Here is a 16,027-nt window from a genome sequence, read left to right on the forward strand (position 1 = left end):
TGTTTTACTACCATCATTTAAACCATGCTTACATTTGGTATAGACTCCTTTCTATAGATGCCATATTTCATAATTTTTAAATGAGTGCTGTATTTTGCCCACTAAAATTAACAACAAATGCCAAAGACCTTCCTGTGAGGGCTTCTTGCTGTGAAAGTTGAGAAGAGAAACCAGCCACGCCCTGTCATTCCTTTAAAGGACAGAAGACTGGGCAGTGACAGAGATGAGCAGGATAAACTGCTGGGATCCTAGACCCAATCTGACGCCAAGTGGCCGGGGGGCCAAGGCTAGTCATTTCACTCCTCTCCATTTCAGTTTATTCTTAAAACATAGTGTCTGTGGTCCCAGGAGTAGAGGGACCATATAACTTACCACCCAAATCAGGATGTGTTCAATGCAGGTACTATTATTCATCAGACCAGGGCAAGAGGTATAAACCAGACTGTCCCCAGCAAACCTGGACTTAGGTTGACACTACTTAGGAGCATCTTAGAAGAGCACCTCTTGTGATGGCCAATGTGACCTAATGTGCTTGTGAAAAATGAAAGACTGAGGAATAGAATTACACAAAGTGGTATATTTGAAAGATGAAGTCTTTCACCCACAGACGATGGGGCTCCCAATGTTCATAGCAGCACTATTTGCAATAACCCGAGACATGGAAGCAGCCTGAGATGACTGGATAAAGAAGATGTGGTATATAAATATATAATGGAATACTACTCAGCCATAAAAAAGATGGAAATCTTGCCATAAGCACCAGCATGGATGGACTTGGAGGGCATTATGCTAAGTGAAATAAGTCATACAGAGAAAGACAAATAAATACTATATGATATCACTTATATGTAGAATCTACCAAATACAACAAACAAGTGAATAAAACAAAAAAGAAGCAGATTCACAGATATAAAGAATAAAATAGTGCTTGCCAGTGGGGAGACAAAAGGCCCATACAGGGGTGGGGCAAAAAAGGATTATTATGGAATTATATGAAATTCTGTGTGTGTGAAACTTTTGAAAATTGTAAAGCACTACAGAATTTAAAGAATCTTTCATTCAATTAAAAAAAGACATTGATGGAGCTCATCCAACCCAATCTACCACATAGTATGAAGAGATTACAAACAAGGCTGCCTGGCTGACAGCTGAGAGGAGGGTTCCGAGACACTGAGACACAGAGAGCGCACACACTGACACCATGGAGGGACTTCAGAAAGACTCAGGCTGATTGTGAGCGCACTTAGCTGGGCTTCCTGTCTTTGTCACTCACTCCCTAAGAGGCATATATTAACGGCTCTGTCAGGGCACATTACCTCGGGACTCCCACTGTGCAAATTTCATATGGAGATACCAAGTCTTCATTAACACACAGATTCCAAGGGCTTTGGGGGTAGGGGGAGGGGAGCAATAGCAAGTCTTCACAGCTGCTAACTGAATTTCATAAAACAGATCAGACTTTGGCACATCAACACTCATAAAGTTATGGTATGACACCCTTTAAGGTACTGCATAGAAACAAGAAAGCATTAATTGCAAATATTCGAACAAACCACAGCTAAGAGTTTATTACAAGACTATAGCCACTGGAAAGACTGGTACAAGTAAAATTACCTCTGATTTATCCAGGTTTTCTAAAGACCAGGAGAAAACACATAATTGCCTTAAATTGCACGCAGAGACTATCATCCTCACCTCCAAGGGAACTGCACAAAGACAGATCTATTTGCCTTCAATTGCACAGATTCCTTTGAATTAGATCAATTTGCATAAACACAAAAAATTTTGGCCATTTCACCATAAACCATGCTGCCATTTTAGCCAAAAGGGGCTGCCGTGCTATTTCATTTATAAGATTGTAAAAGCAACTAATTAATCTATTGCAGGATCTTCATTACAAAATAAAACGCATTTTGAGACATCAACTCAATGATTATTACTTAATAAAACAACCCTGAGAATCCAGGCATGTGTATTACACACAGAATGTTCTAGAAAGTAAATTACTTGGTCACTCACCCAATGGCTATTCATTCATCTCTCAATGGAGGGGATAAAAATCAAGTAAAATTTTAAATAGGCAGTTCAATTAAGTTACATGTTATAAAAGCTAAAAAAATTTTATACCAAAACTAAAAACCTGAATGTGCATTTGAATTTTTAAATAATAGACATCTTGGAGAATTTTTTAAACTAATAATTGTTGATTGCTGGAAAGCACAGTTCTTAGAAATGAAGCTGGTACCTGGCCACAAGAAACAGGTGAGGATTAGGACTAGGACACCCCAGGCATCATCTGGACCCCTGTAATCCACTCTCAACTAATGGGAGAAATTACTTTAGTATGAAATCCAGTTCCTCAGTCTTTGAGTCACCCCAAGGACTGCCTGTCAAAATGCTCTGGGCTTGATTCTTGTTGCAAAATCTCCTCTGGTCCATCCCTCCAGCTCTACATAAGCGGTAAGGCTACAATGGAGCCCAGTGTCGGGGAAGAAAACTTAATTCCCTTTTCCTTTTTAGGTTCTTTGGCTGGCCTAATAATTAAATGGATGTGAGATGATTAACAGAAGAAAAAGTCTAATTTCCTACATACAAGAGCTCATAAATATATGATACTGAAAGAAGTGACCAAAGCAGACAGATTTCACATCTTTTAGACAAAGAAACAATGAATTTGTGAAGAACTGACGAGACAAAGGGGTTTGGGCTTGGGGTAGTAAAAGAGTTAAGGATTAAAGTTTGTTCATACAGCCTTCTCCGCCCTGAATTCCCTATCTCTGGTGATAAGGATGCCTTCTCCCCCTCAGGTAGAAGAGTACCTTTCACCTGGGAGATTTATTTCCTGCTTCCTGGGAGACAAAGGAGGGTCAGAGTGTCCTTGGACTGGCTGTTTCTTAAGTAACTTTAATTCAAAATAATCAATATGCCAAAGTGGCGTATTCTGCTCTGCTTCAATGGCAAGACACTTAAGCACTTCTTCAACCCTGAGCTCTGATTCCAATGTTAGCTCTGGCTTTACTGGCTCTAAAACATACTTGGATTGCTTAACAATGTTTTCTCCTCAGCTCAGAGGATGCTATCTACCTTGCAAGGTGGTGGTGAGGACTGAACGAGGAAACACCCTGCAGGACCCTGGACCCAGAACCTATCCCCCTTTCCGTTCCCTTATCAGTAACATCAGGGTGATACTGAACCTACCATCAGGCTTTCGATGAAAGAACTTCTGACCAAAGTTCAAAACAAATGCTGGATGCCAGGAAAACAGCGACAAAAGAAGAGAGACGCTTACATCTACATATTTATCCTTTAGCCTCTGCCTCCTCGTAGACATGTTCTAGCTTCTTAGAGAGGAAGTATCTGCTATACATCTGCAGAGCAGCTGACAAGAAGATAAAAAGATTTCACAAATTGTTTTTTGCCAAGAGCATCCAAAGGTGATCAATTTATTTATTTTCATCTGGACAAGCTTTTAAAATCCACAGCAGGACTCTTGCAGAGGAGAGATTGCTCCAAGCCGTCCTCTGAGGCCCCACCCTTGTTCCTAACCCCTCCATCCCAATGCCGGAAACAAGCCTTGGTCCCAGCACCCTTTGCCCCAGAATTCACTCCCTATTCTCCACTGGGAGAAGCCTGAATTCGCTCTTCCCCAACAGCCTTGTCCCCTCAGGATTTCTTGGTCCTGGTAAAGTCAAATTAAACCTCAGAACACTACTACACTGATGAATGAATGGAAATTACAGAAAAACTCAGAAGATACAGTCCTGGCTCAACCACTTACCACCCTGTAATGCAGGGAAAACCATTTCACCATCTAGTCTGGGTTTCCTCACATGTAATTTAGCTCTGAGTATCTACAGCCAGAAAACTGAATACCACCTACTCTACCACCGTCCAAAGACTGTCAGAATATAAATAATGCTCACCCACACCAAAAGCATGTATACTGGCACTTTCTAGGTATCAAGGTCATTTTATGAATGTCACAATATTTCTAGGAATTAAGTCTTTTTCTGCCTTATAAGACTGACTCTCTTTTCTAAAGATAACTGCCTATAATAATAATAATGGCAAATAACAACGCCGGGCACTGACTTCAGTACTTTACACAAATATTCATTCATTTCCTCCTCACGAGAATTCTATGATTATCACCCCTCATTTCATGATGAGGACGGGGAGGCGCAGGGAGGTTAAGTACCAGCCATGTCCTGGTGAAATCAGGACTGAGACCCAGCCCCGTGTGCTCCCACCCACCACACCGATAATAAGCTGACACATTCTCATTACTTATTTCACCGAGGAAAACTATGAGCCCGACACCATGAGAATCTAGGAAGGCGAGGGACATTTATGGGTCACCCACCCGGTGCCGCCCCGAACTCTGCTCTGGGCACTGTCTCTCACCTCATCACCCAACCTCGAGGGGGAAAGAGCATTTTTACTATTAAATTACGAACGTGAAGTTCAGAGTTCAGAAAGACTCAGCAATTTGCTTCAAACAACTAGGTAGAGAGGTGTATCAGTCCCCGCCAGTCTCCCTCAGGCGGCATCTCCTGAGCCAGCTCCTCCCCGGGTCCCAGAGCCGACTCCCCGACTTCAGCCAACCCTTGGTCCCCACACCACAGTGTGCTGGACCCACCGATCAAGAGGCCTGGAAGGGAGGGGCACTTTCTGACTTTAGGGCGGAAAGGCTGAAGGGGAGAGAGTTATCCCCAACAGGCAGGAGCTTCGCAGCCTGATGCCACGACCCCCAGATTCAGAATCCCATGTCAGAACGGAGGCTGCGTTCCCCCAAACACACACCCTTAACACGAAGGCCCACCTCTGCTTGCAGGAGAACCAGACCACCACGTACTGCTTTATTTCCACAGGAACACATAGTCCAAGTTCTGAGACAGGTGGCTGTCTGTGAGTCTGGGTGGGGCCGCCCAACAAGCCTTATAGTATTTGAGACCCAGTTTTCATGGAGCCCACACATGTCCTCCAAACCACACACAGTAAAATACTGAGCTGACACATTTAATCTGTAACCACTCTTAGTTTTCTTTCTTATTCTCCCCAGCTTTGGACCACATGCTATTAAAGGTTTCCCAGTACTTTTTCATTTAGGGAACTTTCTCATGGCTGGTCTGGGTGGGGCTGACCTGAGAACTCTCTGGCGGGAGGGAGGCCTTCCATTCATCCAAGGTGGCCTCCTGGCTCCAGGGAAACAGCCCTCCGCTGGGAGGAGACCACCCTCCTCTGTGTGACCTTGGTCAAATGGCTTAAGCTCTCTGAGCCTCAGTGCCCTCAGCTATTAAATGAGGGAGAGATGTGAATGGGTGGTTTCCAGAGATCTCAAATCCCTCTTCAGGCTACAATGGTCACGAAAGGCATTTCAGAGGCAGATGAATTTCAACCAGATACAGGAGGTTGGGTGGTACCTAGACAACAGCTGAAGGAGTTACGAGTTATGAGCTTCTGCTACAGATAGAACAGAACACTTAGCAAGAATTAAATGAAGTCATGCATATGTGACATACACTTAATACATATATTTACATATAAAGCACTTGGAGCAGTGCCTGGCTCAGAGAAAGCACTTGCTAACATTATCTATTGTTGTTATAATCATTGTCCTCACCACTCTACTAAGTACGCATTGTTCCCATTTTACAGGTGGCATCAGTTTACAGGAACTGATAGTCAGGGTTTTAAGTGATTTGGTCAGAGTGACAAAGTTTATAATGACAAAGCCAAGATTTGGACCCAGGTCTTTGGGGCTCAAGAGAGCTGATTTTTAACCTCTAAGCTACACAAGAGGGAAGAAAGTCCCTCTGGCTAAGGGCTGGAAGGCTTTAGCTGGAAATGACACTAGTTGATGAGAATACTATTCATGGATAGTACTTAAAAATATGTTATTTCTTTAATCCTTACGCAATTCTGCAAAGTACGTAGGTGGGACTGTATCTCTATTTTTTTTAATCATCCACAGCTCCTACACATGATAGGTTCTCAAAAACTTTACTTTTACTTTACTTGTCAATTTCAAGCAATATTTAACATCATAAAACCCCCACCCATCCCCTTCAGAAGTCATGACAACTCACTTGACCTTCGGCTGCAACTCGGCTTATCAAACACTTGCAAATGTTGAAGAAAGCAACATTATCTTTTACTACTGTTGAGAAAGAATAACTCTAGGAACCCACCAACCACCAGAAAGAAAATTCTAAATTTGGGAGAGAGGGTGGGCTGGAGGGGGGTCCACACAAGCCAGAGTCACCCACTCTTTAAGCGTGAATGGGCCCCTTCCCCTTTGCACAGCACACTCCTGTGCTCGTAGCATTTATTGAAGGTCTGCCTCAGGCCCAGGCAGATCCATGTGGCTTTGTGCTGGACCTTGGGGATGGGCTGGTGAACAAGAAAGGCTTGGTCCGGGCCTCGTGGAAGGGCAGCCTTGCAGAGGCACAAAGTCACTTTACCCAGGCTGAGGGAAGGGCTGTAGTCAGCTACCAGCCACACCAGGGGTGAGTGCGTGCTGGGCTGAATTACATCCCCCTAAATTCAGGCAGTAAAGCCCTAGCCCCCAGCCCCTCAGAATGTGATTTATTTGGAGACGGGGCCTTTAAAAGTGCTAAATGAGCTCTTATCGATGGACCCTAATTCAATGAGACTGGTATCTTTACAAAAAAAGGAAATCTGCTCCCGCAAAGAGACCCCAAGGATGTTGGCACACAGAGGAAAGGCCATATGAACACACTGGGAAAAGGCGGCCGTCTACAAAAGCCAAGGAGAGATGCTTCGGGAGAAACCAGCCTTGCTGACACCTTGACTCTGCACTCTCAGCCTCCAGAACTGCGAGAACATAGTTTTCTGTTGTTTAAGGCCCCGAGTCTGTGGCATTTTGTTACGGCAACCTGAGCCAACTAATACAGTGGGCGATACTGAGAAGCAAAAAGATGCCGTGTGGGTAAAAAATAAGGTCAGCACCAAAAACAATGGCAGCAGATCGGCAGACCATGCACAAGTAGGGGACAGCACCACCACAGATCCGAGATGATGGATTCAAAGTGTAGGGACTAAGAGAGGGCAGTGAGACTATTTACCATAGCCAAGATGTGGAAGCAACCTAAATGTCCAGATGACTGGATAAAGAAGTTGTGTGTGGTAAGTTTGTACAATGGAATATTACTCAGCCATGAACAAGAATAAAATAATGGCATCTGCAGAAACATGGATGGACCTGGAAATTGCCATACTAAGTGAAGTCAGTCAGACAGAGAAAGGAAAATACCATATGATATCACTTACATGTGAAATCTAAAAAAAAGACACAAATGAATTGATTTACAAAACAGACTCACAGACGTGGACAACAAATTTATGGTTACCAGGGGGAAGTGGGGGTGAAGGGATAAATTGGGAGTTTGGGATTTGCAGATACTACTATATATAAAATAGATAAACAACAAAGTCCTACTGTATAGCACAGGGAACTATATTCAATACCTTGTAATAGCCTATAATGAAAAAGAATATGAAAAGGAATATAATATCCATAACTGAATCACTATGCTATACACCAGAAATTAACACAACATTGTAAACCGACTATACTTCAATTTAAAAAAGAGAGAGAAGACTGTGAGTAGCAAACAGGAGACGGAACGGTGCACTGATGTTAGTCTAGCACTTTCTGTGACAGGCATGGAGGGTATGGATGAAAATAAGGAAAAACCCTGCCTAGCCAGACCTCACAGGCCAGCAGAGGAAAAGCTTACACACGGGGAAAGTACCAAAGAGGAAGGCAATAATTAACAAAAAATGCCATAAGGAAATAAGGCTCAAGTACCTCAAGGCTATGCCTGCTTCGATGCTCAGATCTACAAGGAAGGGCAGGCGGGGAGGCTGTGTGTCTTGAGCAGGCCTGGGACTGGGTGCAATGCGAATGGGGTTAAATACACTCTTCCAGGGCAGGGAGGAGGGCGAAGGGAGGGAAATGACCTGGAAAAGCAAAATGAAGGCAATCTAAAGGAAGGCCAGGACAGGCAGTCTGCGGGTGATGCTATCTTTGAACTTGTCACTGTCGCCTGCAGAGAAAAAGTGCGTCAAATCAGAGCGAAGCTGACGGAACCAGGTCAGATGTATTGAGGCGACTCGTAACACTGTACGTCTCAGCATCAAACAACAGGAAAGAACATCAGAGGAACACACTGGGAAGCAAAACTCCGCAGCCTGCACAGCAGGGGTCAGCTGTCAAAAGCTGAGGCCACAGGAGAAGCCAGAGGATTAAGAAAATTAAGATGAAGCCTCTCTCTGCCCATCTGGGGAGAATACAGAAGGGGAAATTCAAGGCTCACTGAGCCACTGGAGGACTCCAGGCTCTGTTTCGAGTCACGTGGTCTTAGGGCCCCCTCCAGCAAAGAGACTCAGGAAACACAGCAGAAGGAAGAAAGCAGCGAGTACCAAGGAAGATTCCAAAATTGTACAGCTTGACCCCGGTGACTTCAAACATCCCGGAAGAGTCTCAGGTACCATGAGTTAAGTCAGCTCTTTATCAACCTCCTATTAACACAGAAGCAATCATTTTTCACCAAGCAAGAAAAAACTGTTATGCAGATCAAACACTGTTCCCCTCTGTTTTTCCCCCCACCCAATGTTCGTCCTTGTACGGCCAGTAAAGGAGGATATAAATGGGGAAAAGTCTGAACATACACAGAAACCCAACGATAAAGGCATTCCCTTCCACCTCATTGCTGCAGTGAGCGAGAGAAGCCAAATTCTCACAGTTCCTCAACTTTCTGTTCATGTAAACAATCTCGCTTGATTTTTTGAATTACTCTGTGGGAACAGATGGTGTCCAAATGTATGACTTCTTACTACAGAATATGGAAGCAATACTACTGAATTCTTAAATTAAGATGAAGAAAACACAGACGTGCTTCAAGCTTGCGTCTGTATTGGCAGAACTCGCTTTCCTGAACTAAGGCTTACATGGAATCCTGCCTTTTTTCTTTTCTTTCTCACTTCTTTCTTTCTTTCTTTCCTTCCTTCTTTTTTTTTCCTCCTCTTTCTTTCCTCTTCCTTTTCAGTTAAACAATTCACATCCCCCACACAAAAATTTATCTGAAATAGCATAACAACTGAAAATTCTGGGGCAAAAAACTTTCATGCCACCAAAAAAAAAAAAAATAGTAGCAATAACAGAAGCCTCTAGATTTCCTCTAAGTTATACGAAAAAGGGGAAAAATAGAAAAGTACACAGAAAAGAAGGAAACAACTTATGTTTAAATAAGTAATGATGAAGTTGAGTAACAGGATAGAAAAAGCCTTTGGTCACACCAGCAGGACAGCACGAGCAAAAGGAAATTGACCTCTGCACTGATCAACACCGACATGGATTTCAAGACCTTTTAAATGCTTCCACCAAACACATGGATCAATGGACCCAGAGATTATCACATTAAGTGAAGTAATCAGACAAAGACATGGGAGAGGGGTGAGAAGGGACAGAATGGGAGTTTGAAATTTGTAGATACTGACAGGTATATATAGAATAGATAAACAGGTTTGTACTGTATAGCACAGGGAAATATATACAAGATCTTGTGGTAGCTCACAGTGAGATAGAATGTGAGAATGAAAATATGGGTATTTGTGTATGACTGAAAAATTGTGCTCTACACTGGAAATTGACAAAGCATTGTAAACTGACCATAACTCAGTAAAAAAAAAGAAAAAGATAAAAAAATTTTTTTTAAAAAATGCTTCCACCAAACAATTGCTAAACCACAGCATGAAACATTCAAGTTTGCCACAAAACACCTCCCAAAAAATTCTTAGTCAATAATTTTATATAAAAAATTTAAAACAGTGGGGTGTGCCCAACTTTTACCTAATAACATACACTCACCAAAAATCAGGTAAGATGTCGCAAGGACTGACAGACTATCCAGCGGAATCCTTTCCATGATGCAGGTCAAACCTCGGGCTGACCTTTATAAACTGGCACAGATCAAAAATTCCCAGAGGCTTTGTGGCCTATGGTTATCTGCTATTATTCTGGAAACATAAATAACGTGTTCCTGTCTTTATAATAAAGAGCATCCTATAATGCAAGCAATGAGAATAGAAGTATGTTCTGTGGAGATCATTTCTGTCACACACAGAAACGTGGAAGAGCACATCTGGACATGGTTCAGAGCCACCATATATACAGAGTCTTAGCAGTTCTAACATCTTTTACTATAAGTCCTCGACACCTTAACAAGGAAGAAACTGGTCAACAAGAAAAAATAATAATAGGAAGGAAAAGGGTATGACTCATTGTTTATGAACAGAGAAGTAGTTAGAATACATGTAATGAATAGACATTTAAATGGCAGTGACTATCACAATAAACGATCATTACAACAATCACTAATAAATTTAATTCAACGGCAGCAACATAATTTGAAACTAGACAGAACTATAAAAGAACATATGTTCTAAGAAAGCACATGTGATTTCAAGTCTCATTATATTTGCAAAGAAAAGTCTTTAGAACCGAAATTACGGAATTGTCTTGGAGAATAAATAGATTTCGTCAAGTCCTATGCACATCCCAATGCCTAAAGAGTGCTAATATCCCAAGCACTCGGCTGATAGAGGATTAGGATGGTGTTGGGACGCGGGAAGTCAGGCTTCAGCAGATAAGCCTACCTGCAAATCTCAGAGAAGACTCTTTGCATCTGTGCACATTTGAGAGAGGTATCTCAGACCGACTAGGGCATTAGTCCCACAGGCGTATCGCAAACCTCAACCATCCCCAGTATTCTCAAAGAGCCCTGAGAGTCCTATACTCTGTTACCCCATCACATGGCAACAGCGGGGTGGGAGGATATGACCAGGGCACAGGCTCAAATGGCCTCTCTTCCTGTTTTATTCACAGCAGATCTTAGGCTGTCAGGCTCCCACTCCACACATTCAAGCCATCTTTCCAACCACAGAATGTTCATGGGCATTCCCATCCAAAACCTTAGCCACCCTACAAAACCTGACCCAAATTCCACCTCTGCTATAAAAGTCTTTCCTAATCACTTCAACTGAAATGGACTTTTCCTCTGAATTTTGCAGACAATATCTATCTATGCTATTGGCATCTCACCTTGACCTGCCTTGAGGCTCCCGTGTCTTCCTGGACCTGTCACTTCGTGTCTCACGCACGCCTGTCCTGGCTTACATTTTGCATTTCCTACAGCAGCCCGCATTGGCACATATAGGACCGCAATGAGTATTTTTCCTGCTGCATTTCTATATTCCTGCCTGGGCAAGCCCTTTACTTCCCATATAACCTTTCCTGCTTCCAGCCACCTTGAAAAGATACTGGCAATGACACACTCCGCCCTCTCCTTAATGAGACCTACTTTCAACACTGTTCCGCATACCAAATCCAAGGGCTTTCTTTTTATATTCTAGGACCTCCTGCAAATAGTCTGAGACAGATTCTTTCTTCTTCTTACTCCTCTTTTCAATCTGCTTTGTTTCAGTCATACAAACACCCTTTTGAACTTCTTTATCCCCAAATGACGGTACTTTATAAATCAGCACAAGAGGGGAAAAAAAAAAAAGACTGCTTTCCTGATGCACATATTTGTGTTCATCTTTTTATCCGGCCCAATTTTACACCTCAGTTACTATTTATTACTAGTCATCGTTTGCACTGTTGTTGCTACAAACCACCTCAAGGCAGCATGGGTATGTCTCAACAAAGATAGTGCAACGAGACTATAACTCTTCCTACTCATCCTGCAAAATCTACTTCTTCATTTATCTGCCTACTCCACTCCCCCGAAAGAAAATGAAAACTCCATTAAGAAGGGGTACAGGGATTCTCTGCTGGTCACAGCTGTACCCTCAGTGCCAAGAACAGTGCCTGGCACTTGGCAGTGCTTGGCAGGTACCTGCGGAATGAATGTTGGCTGAATGAATCTCCAGACAGCCTCCTCTTCCCTGTTTAACAGGAATATGGGCAAAAACATACACGCTCTAGTGAAACCATCAGGGTCCAGGCCCTGGTTCACCCTCTAGGTAGGGAGATGATCTTGAGCATCTATTACTTGACTCTTCCCGACCGTCTACGAGGATATGAAGAGGCCTCAGCGAGGACTGGGAGGGAAAACGCAGATAAAGTACTCGGAACCCAGCGAGGAGCACACACCGAGCGCGAATCGTGGCTCTTTCCTCTCGGCTTCTCCCACTCAGCCCGTGTCACTGTGCCAGCACACCTGCGTGGAGCAGCCTTTCTTTCCCCTTCTCCCCTGCAAAAAGACTAGACCCTGACACCAAACTATTTTGACTCAAATACGAGTAAACCAGTAGGCTCAAAGTGAGGGGGAGGGCCTGAAAGGTTATTTTTCCCTATGAAAAATGTGTATGCACTAGATTGACAGAGCTTAGACACCTACTGAGTGGCCCAGGGCCTCTATATTTCTGTATTTACATCTTGGTTTTCAGCTCAGTTCAGATAAGCTACGCTGCCCAAGAGCGCACTTCTGCTTTAGGCGGCAGCCATAAGAGTTATTTTTACAAGACCTAAACCAAATGGCCTGTGTTATACAACTACACAGTGAGAAGAAGCTTTCTGTGTCACTCCCTGTCTTACAATTTATGAAAAAGTCCACTTTACATCTTAGGTCTTTAAGGATCTCCAGTGCCCTTCTGATTTGAAGAGATGTTCTGTAAACTAATATTAACCCAGGAGAAACGACCATCTTTATTGTATATGTTATTACTCATACTCTCTGCTCTACTAGAACTCTTTATACGCAGGAAATGTCAACACTGTGCAAACTGGACATAATTTTAACTCTTGCTTTATATTGAGTTTTGCTCTTCCAAATAAGGAACTGTGCTCAATAAATATTTCTTTAGAACAGAGGGCAGAATGCATTTGGTTTACACTCAGCTTTGACCTGAGGCAAAGATGTTTTACAAAAGCAATTCTTTAACATATTTGCATACTGAAACTTCATTCAGGAAAAATAACTCTATACTGAATACTCTTTATCAGTGTTGCCCTAACTTTCTACAAACTTTCATGCCATTCCCCCTCCCATAATTAATATTGCCTTTTTGACAGGTAAACCTTAAGTCTACAAGTTTTCACCAGTTAGAATTTTCTGAGCATCAGACATATGCAAGTGAGGTTCGTAATTACAAACTTGTAGAATTCACAACCAAAGCTCGCCATAAACAAGCAAGACAGGAGAACAGGAATCTTTTTAAAGCATTGCCACACATGCCCCACATGGTAAGGTCTTAACTGAAAGAGGTGGTCTCTGCTTTTCAAAGCACCTGTCTTCTCAAAGAAATGCCAGCAGAGCAGACACATCAAGTTCACTCATCTTTGGAAATAAACGTCAGCATAACTGAAGCAGAGGGAAAAAAAAATGACGGAAGCAGAGGAACAACTGTGAACGCACACCCCAGCCAATGTACAAACACATACTACTATTGGTCATGCCAGCTCCATTTTTGCAGTCATGTCCAACCCTCCCATAGCTCATGGCTCTATGGCAAAAGGGAAGAACTTAACAATGGAATTTTTTTTAAGTTAATGATTCAAGCCATTCTTGGAATAACTTTAGTTGAGAAAATGCAACTAAGAGGTCCTATCAAGAGACTCCCCAGCTGTTGACAGCTCAGCTCTGGAAATTCCCTCCTTTTTGCCCATTCCTGACTACCCCTGAATCCAAATTACAAAGTTTAATGACCCTGAAGAGCCCTTTTTGCCTCCGGTGAACTCAGAGCTCTGTCAAAATGTTCATTAGGACTCTTAATAAATGAGTATTCAATTAAGGGGGAGGAGCACAGGAAACCTAGCTCCAAAAGCAACCGTTTGCTCCCTCCCCCACCCCTCTTCCCGCAGGAGATCTGGAGCTGACAGTCAAGCCATCCAGGATCCAAGGGGTCTGACACTCGGCTGGTAATGTGATGACAGCCTGGAGGTCTTGGCGGTGGTTCCAAAATGGGGCGCCCATTGCTCTGGGAAATGCAGGGCGCTTGCCAAGATACAAACCTTCCCCCAAGGAGCTGAAACCGGACGGTCGGGAACCGAGTCAGTTCCGTAGGGATCCCAAGGCCCGAATCGCGTTCCACCACCCTCCTTCCTGTTTATAGATCCCGCTCCAGTAACTCCAGCTACCAAAGTGAAAGCAGACGTCTCAGAAATATGTCAACACATGACATAACTTGAAAACGCTGTATGCTCTTTGGCGCGAGTTACAACTTGTCGGGCTCACAGAGGAAAACCGGCTCACTTTAATTACTCTTCAAAAAAATATGCCATGCCGTCCCTTCCAGGGCCCCCGCAAAGATCGGGTTACTGAGAACTAGGTGGCCTCGATGGTTGGAACCAAACGGCGTGGGCGGTTGGCTAGAGGCTAGGAACCAGGGAGACCGCCTTGCGAAGCGGCTGCGATTCGGATTCGCGACCATCAGAACGGCTCCTTCCTCGCACAGGCGCAGGAAGAGAAAACCTCGGCACCTCCTCGCAGTCGGCACCAAGTTGTCGGATCGGTCGGCGATGTCGCCGAGGGGGCCTCGCGGCACCGCGCCGATGCCCACGGGTCGGCGGAGGGCGCGCCACCTTTGTCTGGGTTTACCCAGCAGGGCCTCGACGCAAAGAGGGCTTGCCCGGGCCGGAGGCGCAGACGCGGCGCCCGGGTCCCCAGCCCCCGCGCGGGGCCCAGGAAGCGGCCGTGGCCGCCTGAAACCTCCCGCTTCCACTGCGCGAACGCGGCGCGCCCGCAAGCTCCAGCCCCGCGGTCACTTCCCCGGCGCGGCAGCCGCGGGGTAGGGAGCCGGAGACACGCGCACTCGCGGGCGCAGCGGCCCGGCACACCCCAGCTCTCCAGGCGCCGCAAGGCCGGACCGCCCACGCGGGTCCCTAACTCGGGAGAGCACAGGCCGCTGGACCCCCAGCGAGGCCAGATCTCTGACTGGCCACCGCGTCGGTGAAGGCATGACAGACCGACAGTCACCCATACCCACTGCCCGCCCTCAGCCCTCTCTCACCTGCCTGCACCGTGTCCGAGAGGTCGTGCGCGGGGGCCGCGGTCCTGGGAAATTCCTTCAGTTTCCTGGCACTGAGGTTCAGACCCCCGGAGTTGGCCGCTTCCTCCAGCGCGCGCTCCAGCCCCCTGTTCAAGGGCAGGTTGAAGCCCCCGCTGCCGCCGCCGCCACCACCGCCTCCTCCGGCCCCGCCGCTGGCTCCAGTTCCTCCGTGGTGCTGATGGTGGTGGTGGGGATGATGATGTGGGTGCAGAGTAGCCACCGACAGGGCAGGGACGAAAGGTTGGGGTTCGCTTCCCGGCGTCGCCATCTTCTCCCGGGCCCCCCCTACCCCGCCCCGCCGCTCCTGCGGGGGGGTCAGAGCTTTCCCCCAGGAGTGGGAGACGGCAGCCCGGGTCCCTGCAGTTCTCCACCGAAGATGCTGGAACAAGGGGAGGAGGGTGTGGCAGGCGCGTAGAATTGGGGGCAGACGGGGAGGCGGCAGTGGCAGCTCGGTCTCGAAGGTTTCCTGTCCCCGGGAAGCTAAGGACTGCGGCGGCGGCGGCGGCGGCGGCAAGCAGCGCGCATGTGTCTCCTCCCGCCTCTGCTCCCTCCTCTCGGCGGCTCTCCCCTCCTCCGCCGCCTGCTCTCTCCTCCTCCTTCCCCGAGCCGTCAGCCCGGCCCCGAGCCTTCCAACGCCGCCCGCCGCGCTGGCCCGGCTGCTTCGCTGCGCTCCGCCCGGCTATCCCGATACATGGGGGCGCTGGACCTGCACGGGGGTTGCTTTGATTCAGACGCCGAACTCCTCTCTGGGTTTCTTTTTGCTGCCCAGGGGGCTTTAGGGGACAAAAGGTTTTAGGGGGTCTGAGAAGGCAATAGATGAGGTCTGCAAAACAGTGAAGTCACAGGTGAGAGGTTATCTCAATTCTGCGAATTATTCTGGCTTTTTGACCCAGAATTCCACAAGGGGCAGTTTTTCACTGTGGAGTTAGGCCAACAGACAACCCCTGGC

The 16,027-nt window shown here is 45.8% G+C and overlaps 1 protein-coding gene across 4 annotated transcripts in view; it reads right to left on the minus strand.

Moving 5' to 3' along the window:
* Positions 1-15,584, minus strand: part of LRCH1 (leucine rich repeats and calponin homology domain containing 1) — a 169,839-nt gene extending 154,255 nt beyond the window's left edge. Inside the window, exon 1 of one of the 4 annotated variants that reach the window (XM_074378186.1) lies at positions 15,040-15,574. In XM_074378186.1, the coding sequence (XP_074234287.1) occupies positions 15,040-15,346 (307 nt within the window). In that variant the 5' untranslated portion in view covers positions 15,347-15,574. Of the gene's footprint in view, positions 1-14,041; positions 14,216-15,039 lie in introns of those variants that run through there. The other 3 variants (XM_074378189.1, XM_074378187.1, XM_074378188.1) reach the window with 3 other exon arrangements.
* Between the last annotated feature and the right edge of the window lie 443 nt (positions 15,585-16,027).

Source organism: Camelus bactrianus, chromosome 14 (assembly GCF_048773025.1).
Source record: "Camelus bactrianus isolate YW-2024 breed Bactrian camel chromosome 14, ASM4877302v1, whole genome shotgun sequence".
Taxonomy (NCBI): domain Eukaryota; kingdom Metazoa; phylum Chordata; class Mammalia; order Artiodactyla; family Camelidae; genus Camelus; species Camelus bactrianus.